The 13,817-nt window shown below is 39.6% G+C and overlaps 1 protein-coding gene across 4 annotated transcripts in view; it reads right to left on the bottom strand.

Moving 5' to 3' along the window:
- Nucleotides 1-9,032: 9,032 nt before the first annotated feature.
- Nucleotides 9,033-13,817, bottom strand: part of LOC115220742 (SAFB-like transcription modulator) — a 63,616-nt gene continuing 58,831 nt past the window's right edge. For all 4 annotated transcript variants that reach the window (XM_036510530.1, XM_029790886.2, XM_036510531.1 and 1 more), the window contains 3 exons: nt 12,180-12,383; nt 10,543-10,679; nt 9,033-9,678 (listed from right to left, as the gene is read on the bottom strand). In XM_036510530.1, coding sequence (XP_036366423.1) covers nt 9,257-9,678; nt 10,543-10,679; nt 12,180-12,383 — 763 coding nt within the window. In that variant the 3' untranslated portion in view covers nt 9,033-9,256. The remainder of the gene's footprint in view (nt 9,679-10,542; nt 10,680-12,179; nt 12,384-13,817) is intronic.

Genomic DNA, 13,817 nt, shown 5'->3' with positions numbered 1-13,817 from the left:
ACGAACAGACAACTGCTCTCGCTCCGGCCAAGCAGAATCAGTTCTGCTGACGATCATTAGACGCAAGTTGTATGTGAAATCACGGTGATACAGAACATATTCATTTTTAAATGTCTTGCTTTGAAAAACTGCATTTGGGTATGATTAGTATAATTTTGGTAGTAATGACTCTGTCCCTCCTAGTGTGAGGCATTTATGTGTAATAATGCCCTCTATACAATATAGATATAATTATTTGTTCAGAAGAAAAAAATTATTTTCGATTCTTTTCTTTTATGAGGTTTTCACGCTAGCTACCTGATAATTTCTTGTTAAGATCCCTTACTAAGAGATTATCCTTATTGTTAAACTTATTCCGAATACTTTTCATTACCCGACATGCAGTTCGTAAAAAGCCCGCCATTTACCGGATATATGATTTATAAACATTCCATGTGCTTGGCCGGAGAGAGCAGTTGTCTGTTCGTCTTCGCTACGTAAGGTTAGTTTATTTATGATGTATTCAGAATCAGTTCTGCTGACGATCATTAGACGCAAGTTGTATGTGAAATCACGGTGATACAGAACATAATTCATTTTTAAATGTCTTGCTTTGAAAAACTGCATTTGGGTAGGATTAGTATAATTTTGGTAGTAATGACTCTGTCCCTCCTAGTGTGAGGCATTTATGTGTAATAATGCCCTCTATACAATATAGATATAATTAATTTGTTCAGAAGAAAAAAATTATTTTCGGATTCTTTTCTTTTATGAGGTTTCACACTTCACGCTACTACTCCTGATAATTTCTTGTTAAGAGTCCCTTACTAAGAGATTATCCTTAATTGTTAAACTTATTCCGAATACTTTTCATTACCGACATGCAGTTCGTAAAAACCCGCCATTTACCGGATATATGATTTATAAACATTCCATGGCTTGGCCGGAGAGAGCAGTTGTCTGTTCGTCTTCGCTACGTAAGGTTAGTTTATTTATGATGTATTCAGATCAGTTCTGCTGACGATCATTAGACGCAAGTTGTATGTGAAATCACGGTGATACAGAACATAATTCATTTTTAAATGTCTTGCTTTGAAAAACTGCATTTGGTATGATTAGTATAATTTTGGTAGTAATGACTCTGTCCCTCCTAGTGTGAGGCATTTATGTGTAATAATGCCCTCTATACAATATAGATATAATTAATTTGTTCAGAAGAAAAAAATTATTTTCGGATTCTTTTCTTTTATGAGGTTTTCACGCTAGCTACCTGATAATTTCTTGTTAAGATCCCTTACTAAGAGATTATCCTTAATTGTTAACTTATTCCGAAATACTTTTCATTACCCGACATGCAGTTCGTAAAAAGCCCGCCATTTACCGGATATATGATTTATAAACATTCCATGTGCTTGGCCGGAGAGAGCAGTTGTCTGTTCGTCGTCTTCGCTACGTAAGGTTAGTTTATTTATGATGTATTCAGAATCAGTTCTGCTGACGATCATTAGACGCAAGTTGTATGTGAAATCACGGTGATACAGAACATAATTCATTTTTAAATGTCTTGCTTTGAAAAACTGCATTTGGGTATGATTAGTATAATTTTGGTAGTAATGACTCTGTCCCTCCTAGTGTGAGACATTATGTGTAATAATGCCCTCTATACAATATGATATAATTAATTTGTTCAGAAGAAAAAAATTATTTTCGGATTCTTTTCTTTTATGAGGTTTTCACGCTAGCTACCTGATAATTTCTCTGTTAGATCCCTACTAAGAGATTATCCTTAATTGTTAAACTTATTCCGAAATACTTTTCATTACCCGACATGCAGTTCGTAAAAAGCCCGCCATTTACCGGATATATGATTTATAAACATTCCATGTGCTTGGCCGGAGAGAGCAGTTGTCTGTTCGTCTTCGCTACGTAAGGTTAGTTTATTTATGATGTATTCAGAATCAGTTCTGCTGACGATCATTAGACGCAAGTTGTATGTGAAATCACGGTGATACAGAACATAATTCATTTTAAATGTCTTGCTTTGAAAAACTGCATTTGGGTATGATTAGTATAATTTTGGTAGTAATGACTCTGTCCCTCCTAGTGTGAAGCATTTAGTGTAATAATGCCCTCTATACAATATAGATATAATTAATTTGTTCAGAAGAAAAAAATTATTTTCGGATTCTTTTTTTATGAGGTTTTCACGCTAGCTACCTGATAATTTCTTGTTAAGATCCCTTACTAAGAGATTATCCTTAATTGTTAAACTTATATATATATATATATATATATATTATGTAGGCAAAAAAGTAGGATGCTGTGTCTGCTACAAATCAAGTAATGAAAAACTGAAAACATGGAAATACTCTCATCACCAGTCATGGAGACCAGACTCATCATAGTTTGAGGACATTTAAATTCACAAGGTTTTATATATATTCATATATACAAACACACACACATACATAAAGTGCCAATAGAAATGGTGTAGGTATATTATTGGTTTCCTATTTTGGCACAAGGCCAGTAATTTTGTGTTAGGGAGTAAGCCTATTACATTGACCCACCCCCCGTGTCCAACTCGTTCTTACTTTATCAACCCCAAAGGGATGAACAGCAAAGTTGACCTCAGTCGAATTAGAACTCAGAACATAAAGACAGGCCAAATTCCACTAAGCATTCTGCCAACTCCCCATGTGAGTTTATTGTTGTTATTATTATTGTTAAGGTAGTGAGCTGGCAGAATCGTTAGTATGTATGGCAAAATGCTTAGTGGCATTTCATCCACCTTTACATTCTGAGTTCAAATTCTGCCCAGGTCGACTTAACCTTTCATTCTTTCGGGGTCGATAAATTAAGTACCAGTTTTCTGGCCTTGTGCCTATAGTAGAAAGGATTATTAGTATTATTGTTGTTATTATTACTGTTAAGGCAGTGAGCTGGCAGAATCGTTAGCACACCAGGCAAAATGTTTAGCAGCATTTTATCCATCTGTCCTAAAGACATTGAGTTCAAATTCCACCGAGGTCGACTTTACTTTTCATCCTTTTAGGGTCAATAAACTAAGTACCAGTTAAGTACTGGGGTCGATGTAATCGACTAGTCCCCTTCCCCCAAATTTTCAGGCCTTGTGCCTATAGTAGAAAGGATTAATATTATTAAGGTGGCAAGCTGGCAAAATCGTTAGTAGGCTGGGCAAAATGCTTGATAATACAATTCTGTATTTGAGAGATGAGGAATTATGTACATTATTTACAGTTGATGGATGTTTGTCCTCATCTTGTTTGTTGTTAACACAACATTTTGGCTGATGTACTCTCCAGCCTTCATCAGGTGACCTGGAGGAATTTCAAACCTGGGTTCTCATTTCTAAGGTATTTTTCCAACATTGTTATTATTATTATTATTATTATTATTATTATTCAGTGACCTGAATAATAACATCGGGAAAGTACCTTAGAAATGAGAACCCAGGTTCGAAATTCCCTCAGAACACCTGAAGAAGGCTGGAGAGTATATCAGCCAAAACATTGTTAACAACAAACAAGACGAGGACAAATATCCATCAAATGTAAATAATGTAAAAAATGCTTGGTGGCATTTCGTCCGTCTTCATGTTCTGAGTTCAAATTCCGCCAGAGTTGACTTTGTTTTTTATCCTTTCAGGACCAATAAAATAAAGCACCGGTTGAGTACTAGGGTTCAAGGTAATCAACTAGTCTCCTCCCCTGAAAAAATTTCAGATTTTGTGCCTTTCATAGAAACATTTATTATTATCATCATCATAAAGTGAGCGAGCTGGCAGAATCATTAGCACATCAGACAAAATGCTTAGTGGTATTTCGTCTGTCACTACATTCTGAGTTCAAATTCCACCAAGGTCAACTTTGCCTTTCATTCTTTCAGTGTTGATGGAAAAAGTACCAGTTACACACTGGGGTTGATGTAATTGACTAGCCCCCTCCAACAAAATTTCAGGCCTTGTGCCTATAGTAGAAAAGATTATTATTATTATTAATGTTTGTACAATATTATATCGTAGTCTCATGATAGCAAAATTACCAAATGGTTTCATGTTAGAAATGGAGATTCAACTCCAGCAATCATCAGAAATGGAATATTAAGTCCTGGGCTCTTTGGCACTGGCGGCCTGAAAGTGTCACATCCAGATTATGGGTCATAGAGCTGCTGAATAAAATCTAGAATGAGATTCATGGAGGAAACCACCCAGACCAAATCTAAGGAAAGAAATATTTAGTCCACTAGAGTTATGTCCCTTGAATTAGGACAAAAAAAAAAGTATCCCAGTACATATTTGTTTGTAGAAAGAGGGTGGGCAAGGGGTGAAGGAGGGTTAATTTTTAAACAATGTATGCTTATATTTTTATGGGTTTATAAATATTATAAAAGTTGGGTGTGAGGGGACATTATATAAATTTTTCACATTGCAGTGAGCAGGGGGAAAACATTGATGGTGGGAAGAGCCAATGTTTATATTTATGTTACAGCTAACCAGTTCACTAAAGGATGCTTGCACCCAGAAGGGCAGGAGCAAAAAGAACTCATTTAAAAAATTTTGTCAGGTGCTCAAGTAAAGAGAGAGTTCTTCAACATGATCCTTTTCTCAGCCAAACATAGTCTGCACCTCCTACTGCTGTTAAAGTAAGGCTTGAAATCCTCCAATATCTTCCACTTGATTTTGAAAAACACTACTTTCCTTCAATGTCCATATGTTTCCCAAGGGTTGTAGTATTATGCCTCTCCTGAACATTATACGAAGACTCGTGGTTTTTGAACCTAGTTCTCAAGGAACCTTCCATTCATTATTATTTAACATCCATTTTTTCATGCTTGCATGAGTCAGATAAAATTTTGTCAAAGCAGATTTTCACTGGCCTGATGCCCTTTCTGTTGCCAATCCTCACCTGTTGCCAAGCAATATAATCTTTTTTCCACCACTATACATGTTTTTCAAGGCTGGAAACAAACAACCTCACCTCTGTGATGATGGTGCTCATTTACAAACATCATGCAATATCTAGACAAGGTTACACACACACATCTTCTTTCAGTTTCCATCTACCAAATCCACTCATAAGGTTTTGGTTGACCCAGGGCTATGGTACCATGCAGTGGGATTCAACCAAAGACCACATGGTTGGGAAGCAAGCTTCTTAACCACACAGCCATGCCTGCACCTCACAGTGTCACACCTGTGCAGGTGCCATGTAAAAAACACTCAGTCCAATCTGTAGGGTGATTGGTGCTAGGAAGGGCATCCACCTGTAAAAACCATGCCAAAACAGACACAGTAACCTGGAGTAGTCTTCTACCTGGCCAGCTCCTGTCAAACCGTCCAACCCATACCAGCATGGAAGGAAGATATCAAACAATGATGATGATTACTGTTCCAGTAATATTATAAAGGTGGCAAGCTGGCAGAATCGTTAATAGGCTGGGCAAAATGCTTGGTAATACAGTTCTATATTTGAGAGATGAGGAATTATGTACATTATATGCATTTGATGAATATTTGTCCTCATCTTGTTTGTTGTTAACACAACGTTTTGGCTGATGTACTCTCCAGCCTTCTTCAGATGTCTTAGGGAAATTTCGAACCTGGGTTCTCATTCCTAAGGTATTTTTCCAACATTATTATTATTATTGTTATTCAGTGGACTGAATAATAACAACATCGGGAAAATACCTTAGGAATGAGAACCGAGGTTCGAAATTCCCCCAGAACACCTGATGAAGGCTGGAGAGTACATCAGATGAAACATTGTGTTAACAACAAACAAGATGAGAACAAATATCCATCAAATGTAAATAATGTAAAACATGATTACTGTTCCACTGGAACAGTAATCATATATATAGGTTGTGAGAACACTACCTCCACCTCGTATATAACAGTTTTTATATCATATTGGCAGTTTAGTTGGCAATGGAGTTAACTCAGCATGAACAATCTGCCTCTGTTCTACATTTGGGCCAATTTACTAATATTTTCTTAATGTTAGATGCACAGCCAAAAGTGACTCTGACAGTGTCTTAAATATTTTTCTGTATTTATGTGTTTCGGAGGAATGGTTATCAACTAAACAAAGGAAAATTCCGCCTGCACAAGTCTTCACATTAAGAGGAAAATAGGTGTGTAAGGTATGCAACCTTGCAGTTTGTGTTTTCTTTTGGTGAGGATAGGATCAGGCATATAACTAATCTTATCCTTGGCAGCCATGGCCTTCTGGTGAGGCACAACCCAACTCAAGGGACATAACTTCATTTTCTCAATTTTTATACAGCAGCTCTAAGACCCATAATCTGGATGTGACACTTTCGGGCTGCCAGTGACAAAGAGCCAAGGACATACTATTCCATTCAGCTATTTCTGATGATGGCTGAATTTGAATTTCCATTCCTAACATGAAACCATTTGGTAAGTTTGCTATCATGAGACTATAATATTATATATAAATAATCCTTTCTACTTAGTGGTATTTCACCCATCACTACATCCTGAGTTCAAATCCTGCTGAGATCAACTTTACCTTTGATCCTTTCAGGGTCAATTAAATAAGTACCAGTTACGCACTGGGGTCGATGTAATCGACTTAATCCCTTCCCCCAAATTTGAGGCCTTGTGCTTTTAGTAGAAACAATTATATTATTCTTTTATTTGTTTCAGTCATTAGACTGTGACCATGCTGGGGTACCACCTTGATATTTTAGTCAAATGAATCAACCCCAGCACATATTCTGTCAGTCTCCTTTATGCTGAATCGCTAAGTTACAGGGATGCAAACACACCAACACCAGTTGTCAAGCGGTGATAGGGGACAAACACACACACACAGATGCGATGGGCTTATTTGAGTTTCTGTCTACTAAATTCACTTACAAGGCTTTAGTCAAACTGAGGCTATAATAGAAAACACTCACCCGAGGTGCCACGCAGTAGGACTGAACCTAGAACCATGTAGTTGGGAAGCAAACTTCTTACCACACAGCCACAGCTGCGCCTACGTATAAATAATAATATTATATCCATGCTATCTCCTAACGAGTGCCTATTTTTCCAATTCATAGATTTTTTGTCAACTAGACAGATAGATAGATAGATAGTCAGACAGGTAGAAAGGTAAGTAGAAGGATAGACAGATAGGTAGATATACTAGTGTAGAACGTGGTATCAAGTTGCATACTAGACTGAAATACTAGTCAATATGATAACTAAAATCACTTGAAGGTGAGGTTGGTTTTAGTAAGGCTTCAGTCCCATGAAGCATTTCGCCCAGCATGCTAACAATTCTGTCAGTTCGCCACCTTAATAATAATAATCCTTTCTACTAAAGGCACAAAGCCCGAAATTTTGGGGGAGATGACTCATCGATTACATTGACCCCCAGTGTTTCACTGGTACTTAATTTATTGACCCCAAAAGGATGAATGGCAAAGTTGACCTCAGCAGAATTTGAACTCAGAACATAGCAATGAGTGAAATACTGCTGTGGACTTCATCCGGCATGCTAACAACTCTGCCAACTCACTGCTTTTTTAATAATAATAATAATAATAATGATTTAAAATTCTAGCTCAAGGCCAGTAATTTGGAGGGAGGAAGTCAATTACATCGAACCCAGTACTTATCTGGTACTCATTTTATCAACTCCGAAAGGATGAAAGTCAAAGACGACTTCAGTGGAATTTGAACTCAGAATGTAAAGACAGATGAAATGCCACTAAGCATTTTGCCCAGCGTGCTAATAGTTCTGCCAGCTTGCTGCCTTAATAATAATTGCTGGATAATTGACATTGCTATCCCAGGAGATATCTGTGTGGTAGAGAAAGAGAAGGACAAAGCAGACAGATACCAAAATTTTGAAGCGTGAGAGAGCATGATTGTGGGAACTGAGAAAAGTGGAGGTTATACCTGATGTTATAGGAGCGCTTGGAACAACGATAAATCAATTTCGGAAGTGGCTTGGACTCATTATCAACACTGATATGCTCCTGAAAACAGCACAACTCAGAACAACCAGGATTTTGAGAAGATTTATGTCGATATAACTAGAATGAGAAAGCTAACAGGATCCATAGTCGTTAGTTATGACCCACTCCTGATCAAAAAATATCGACATACATTCAATCTGAGAAATGTGACAATAATACTCATTATCATCATTATCATCATTAATGTCCATTGTCCACACTGGCATGGATTGGATGGTTTGACAAGGGCTGGCAAGCTGGAAGGCTGCACCAGACTCCAGTCTGATTTGACATGGTTTCTACACCTGCATGCCCTTCCTAATGCCAACCACTCCAAGAATGTAATGAGTGCTTTTGCATGCCACCAGCGTGGGTGCCATTTGCATGACACCAGCATCTACCACGACTGTGATTTTATTTGGCTTGATGGGTCTTCTCAAGCACGGCAATAATTCCAAAGGCCTTGGTCATTCGTCATTGCCTCCATGAGACCCAACACTCAAAAGGTGCTTTTCATGAAACACCAGCATCGGCTACTTTGAAGGCCCAATGCTTGAAAGATGCCTTTTTTTTACATGCCACTGGCAGGGGTGCCAGTTACGTGACACCAGCATCGGCCACAACAACGATTTCACTTAGCTTGACAGGTCTTCTCAAGCACAGCATAATCGCCAAAGGTCTTGGTCACTAGTCATCACCTCTGTGAGGCCCAAAATTCAAAGATCATGCTTCACCACCTTGTCCCATGAATTTTGGGCCTCACAGAGGTGATGACTAGTGACCAAGACCTTTGGCGATTTTTTCCTGGGTCTACTTCTACCACGGGTTCTCTCCACAGTTAGAGAATGGCACTTCTTTACACAGCTGTACTCGTCCATATGCATCATATGACCATACCAGAGCAGTCATCTCTCTTGCACACCACATCTGTCATACATAACCACTGACATTGCACATCCATCAAAGCATAATGGCTTCATTTTATGATGATAATAATAATAATAATAATAATAATAATAATAATAATAATAATAACAACAATAATAATAACAAGAAAGTAGTGTGTGGATAAAATTTACTTCCCTTATATCACACAAAGGACACTGAGATTTCAACATCAAACTCAAAACAGATTAAAAATTGATGGTGCTGATGGGAACTATGGATTAAAAAAAAAAAAAGAGAGAGACAGACAGACAGAGAAAGAGAGAGAGAGAGAGAGATGCAGGTGTTCTGCCACTAAGACTGTTTCCAATCTCAGCATCGGCATGTGTTTCCAATCTCAGAACCGACGCATGTTTGTGTAGCTCTCATAATGTGAATCCCTCATCTGCCCTCCCATGCCCCCACCACCTCCGCCTCCACCGCCGCCACCTCCGCCACCGCCACCACCACCACCACCGCTCATCATTCCGCTGTGGTGCGAGTATGAAAATACATTGCCAGGTCCTGTGTTCAACATCAGCCCGCCACTGCCACTACCACCCATCCCTCCGCCGCTGCTGCCACCGCCACCCATGCCGCTGCCTCTACCAAGATAACTGGAACTGTTCATACTGCTGCTTCCTCCCGCTTGATGGTCATGGTTGGCACTCATACTGCTGCTTATCCACCGGTCACTCTGTCGAGATCCTCCACCGCCGCCGCCACCACTGCCCACATTTCCAGACATATTTGACCACTCATCCATTTTCCAGTCAAGATCTAGAAAGAAAAAAATAAATCATCATCATTGTTTAACGGGGGCCAGTCAGGCAGTACTGGCAACGACCTCCCTCGAATCCTTTTACACATGCCCCCAGCACAGGTGTCAGTAAGGCGACTTTGGTAACGATCATGCTCGAATGGTGCCCTTTTATATATATATATATATACACATATATGCATATATAAATACATACACATGTATATGCATATATATATATATATATATATATATATATATATATACATACACATATGTATGCATATATATATATACACACATGTATGCATATGTATATATATATACATACACATATGTATGCATATATATACATACACATATATATGCATATATATATATATATACATACACATATGTATATATATATATATGTGTGTGTGTGTGTGTGTGTTTGTGTGTATGTATATATATGTGTATATGTGAATATATATTCAAATATACAGGCTATGTAGTAAGAAGCTTGCTTCCCAACAACATGGTTCCAGGTTCAGTCCCACAGCAGCACACCTTGGGCAAGTGTCTTCTGCTATAGCCTCAGGCTGACCAAAGCCTTGTGAGTGGAAAGAAGCCTGTCATATGTATGTATGTGTGTGCGAATTTGCCCCTCCACCACCACCGCCTGACAACTGATGTTGGTGTGTTTATGTCCCCATAACTTAGCAGTTCGGCAAAAGAAACCGATGGAATAAGTACTGGGCTTACAAAGAATAAGCCCTGGGGTCAATTTCATTGACTAAAGGCAGTGCTCCGGCATGGCAGCAGTCAAATGACTGAAGCCAGTAAAAGAAAGAATAAAAGAAATGTGTGTGTGTGTGTGATTATATAAAGAGGGGAGGTTTTACCTGGAGAGTTTCTCATTCTGCCAAGACGGTTGTGAGCTGATACACTTCTGTGGTCAATGTCTCTGCTGTGCAGCATATTTCGACGGTCAGACTCATACACAATGTGGTCTGGATCTCTTCTAAAGCCAGTGTCCATTCTGGAGAAGTGGGAAATAAAATGCATACAGTAAGGTAACAGGGATGGATATAGTGATACACATACACACATTACACAGGATTAATGACTGAAACACTTAGGCATTGATTTACTGACCAGAACATCATCAGTAAGGTGAGGGTTGACAACAAGTGCAGTGAAGAATTCAGGATACAAATAGGGGTTCACCAAGGATCAGTCCACAGCCCCCTCTTGTTCATCATGTCCTCCAAGCAATAACAGAGGAATTTAAGACAAGCTACTCCTGGGAGCTCCTCTATGCTGGTGACATTGTTCTTATAGCTCAATCACCACCAGAAGTAAAGAAGTTTCAGGTATGGAAGCAAGGTCTAGAACCAAAGGGCCTTAGAGTTAACCTAGCAAAAACCAAAGTCTTAGTAAGTAAGAAGGCAGACAAATGATAAATCCCTTCAGTTAGATGGCCTTGCTCTATCTGTAGAAAAGGCATAGGTAGAAACTCCATAAGATGTACCCAGTGCAAGATATGGACACATAAGAGGTGCAGCAATATCAGAGGAAGGTTAACAAGGAAAATAGTTTTTCTGTGTGGAAGACACACAGGTACAATACACACCGAAAATGTATAGAAAATAGACTCCATTAAACTGCCAGTGGGGTAAGCTAGTAGTAGATAGCTTCTGTTAGGGTGACCGAGTGAGAAGCAGAGGTGGATGCTCCAAGAGCATAGCTGTGAGAATAAGATTGGGCTGTACAAAGTTGAAAGAGCTCCTACCTCCGCTGGCAACAAAGGGCCTCTCCCTCAGAGTGAAAGGCAGATTGTAATCGATCTGGCTAGCAAAGACACCTGATTGGTAGGTTATCAGATGGTTGGCTGGCTTTCTGAAGTTTGTGTTGCAGATCAATAGGTTAGTCGTATCACAAAACTCCAGTAGCCTTTTCCCCTCTTTCTTTTGGGAACCAATTCCATGGGCCTCGTGTACACCAGGGAAGATACCAGGCTGCAGACGACATGCCGTAATAGCAGAGAGCAGGGATATGGTCTGGAGGACCAAGGATGCCAGGGGTCTGAAATTCCACAAGCTCAACTATAAACCTGTCAGAGAGGGACCGATACCTTGACAGTTTGCTTTGCTCAGCCTGACGAAGAGCAGAGCCTGGGCTGGTAGCTGACAACACCAAGATACCAGGCTGCAGACAACATGTACAGAAGCAAGGCAGTAGGGGTTTCCAGTATAAGAGAAGAGATTTTTGGTATAGATGGTGGGGGCACATTGCAGACAAGCAATGGCCAGCTTCACCTCAGGAAATACCAGTAAGAAGAGAGAGAGAGAGTTGAAAGACTTTATTGCTGGAGGAATCATAGCAAGTATGAGAAAGACACAAGATATAGAGGGAGGGATCACTGAGGAAAGTATGGAAACACATAGGTTTTGAAACAGGGAGAAAATATTGCAAAAATTTAAAGAATGAAAGAATTACGAATTATGAAAGTTATTTTATATTGAACACAAAATTTTACCTGTCAAATTTATCGGAATTCAAGTGCATGTCTAATCTGGAGCTGTTGTCAAGTGGAGCATTGTATCTATCATGAAGCCGTGAAGAACTTTCACCAACTCTACCCAGGGGCACATCATAGTGGTCTGAGGAGCCAAGGTTTTTGCTTTCTCTGCCATAATAGGGACCACCTCTTCGGCGATATGCATCTTTCAAGTCACTGTATCTGTGGAAAAAATATAGGGGACAGGTCAATTAATAACAATACAGAGATATTGTATGAAAATATAAAACTAGAGTTCGAGAAGTCTGGATTGGTAAAGATTCAATCGTGGCTGTGTCGTAAGAAGCCTACTTCTTAACCATATGATTTCAGGTTTCAGTCCCACTCCATGGCACCTTAGGCAAATGTTTGTAGCCTCAGGCTGACCAAAGCTTCCTGAGTGGATTTGGTAGACAGAAACTGAAAGACGCCCATCATATGTGTGTGTGTCTTTGTCTTGATATCACATGATAGTTGTAAACGAGTATCACCATCATGCAAGTGGTGTCCATTTCCAATCTTCCATGGAAACATGGTTGATCATGGGGGGAATGTAACCTTGCTTGGGAACAGTTGAAGGCTGGTGACAGGTAGGGCATCCAGTTGTAGAAAATCTGCCTCAATTAAAAACTACAGCCAAGCCAGGCAAGCATGTAAAAGAGGATGTTAAAATAATGATGATGATTACTTTCTTTCTTGTTTACCAATCTGAGAGGTGGTCCTGGCTGGGAGGGCCTGCAAAGACCATGGCCACTGCTACCTCATCTACACTGAGTATCTCATAAGAAATCATGATCATCATCATCATTTAACATCTGTTTTCTATGATGGTATGGTTTGGACAGTTTGTGAGGAGCTGGCCAGCCGGAGAGGAACTGCCCAGGCTCTAGTTGTCCATTTTGAAATGGTTTCTACAGCTGGATGCCCTTCCTAATCTCAACCACTTTACAGAGTGTACTGGGTGCTTTATATGTAGCACTGGCACAGATGCGGTATATGTGGCACTAGGCACAAGTGCTTTTGCAACACAAGACAGGGGTGCTTTATACATGCCACCCACACAGGTGCTTTATACGTAGCATTGGCACTAGTTTTATATGTGGCACCAGCTTTAGACATGGCATTGGTGCAGGTGCTTTATACATTGCACCGGCTCAGGTTCTTTATGTGTGACACCGGCACGAGTGCTTTATACTTGGTACATGGCACAGGTGCTTTATATGTAGCCCCAGCATGGACGCTTTAGGCATGGTACTGGTGCAAGTACTTTATATGTGGCACCGGCACAGGTGCTTTATACGTAGAACTGGCAAAGGTGCATCATACGTGACACTGACATGGGTGCTTTATATGTGGCACCAGGCATGGGTAGGCACTGGCATGGACACTATATGTGTGACACCAGTATGGGTACTTTATATTGGGTTGTCCGGAAAGTTTGTGCCGATTTATAGTAGCTTACCTTTCGACTTATTTTAGAACATGGTTGAGTCCATAAAATAGGATTTGACTACACCTCCATTTAGAGCACAGTTTAAGCTATCTTTTCGTGGAAGAAGGTTTATGTTCCTATAACCTGTGTTAATTCTGTAACCCTTTAAAATGGAAGATAAGAAA

This window comes from Octopus sinensis, linkage group LG17, assembly GCF_006345805.1.
Source record: "Octopus sinensis linkage group LG17, ASM634580v1, whole genome shotgun sequence".
In the NCBI taxonomy this organism is placed as follows: Eukaryota; Metazoa; Mollusca; class Cephalopoda; order Octopoda; family Octopodidae; genus Octopus; species Octopus sinensis.
The sequence above is the reverse complement of the archived record's forward strand: the minus strand, read 5'-3'. Positions and strand labels throughout refer to the sequence as shown.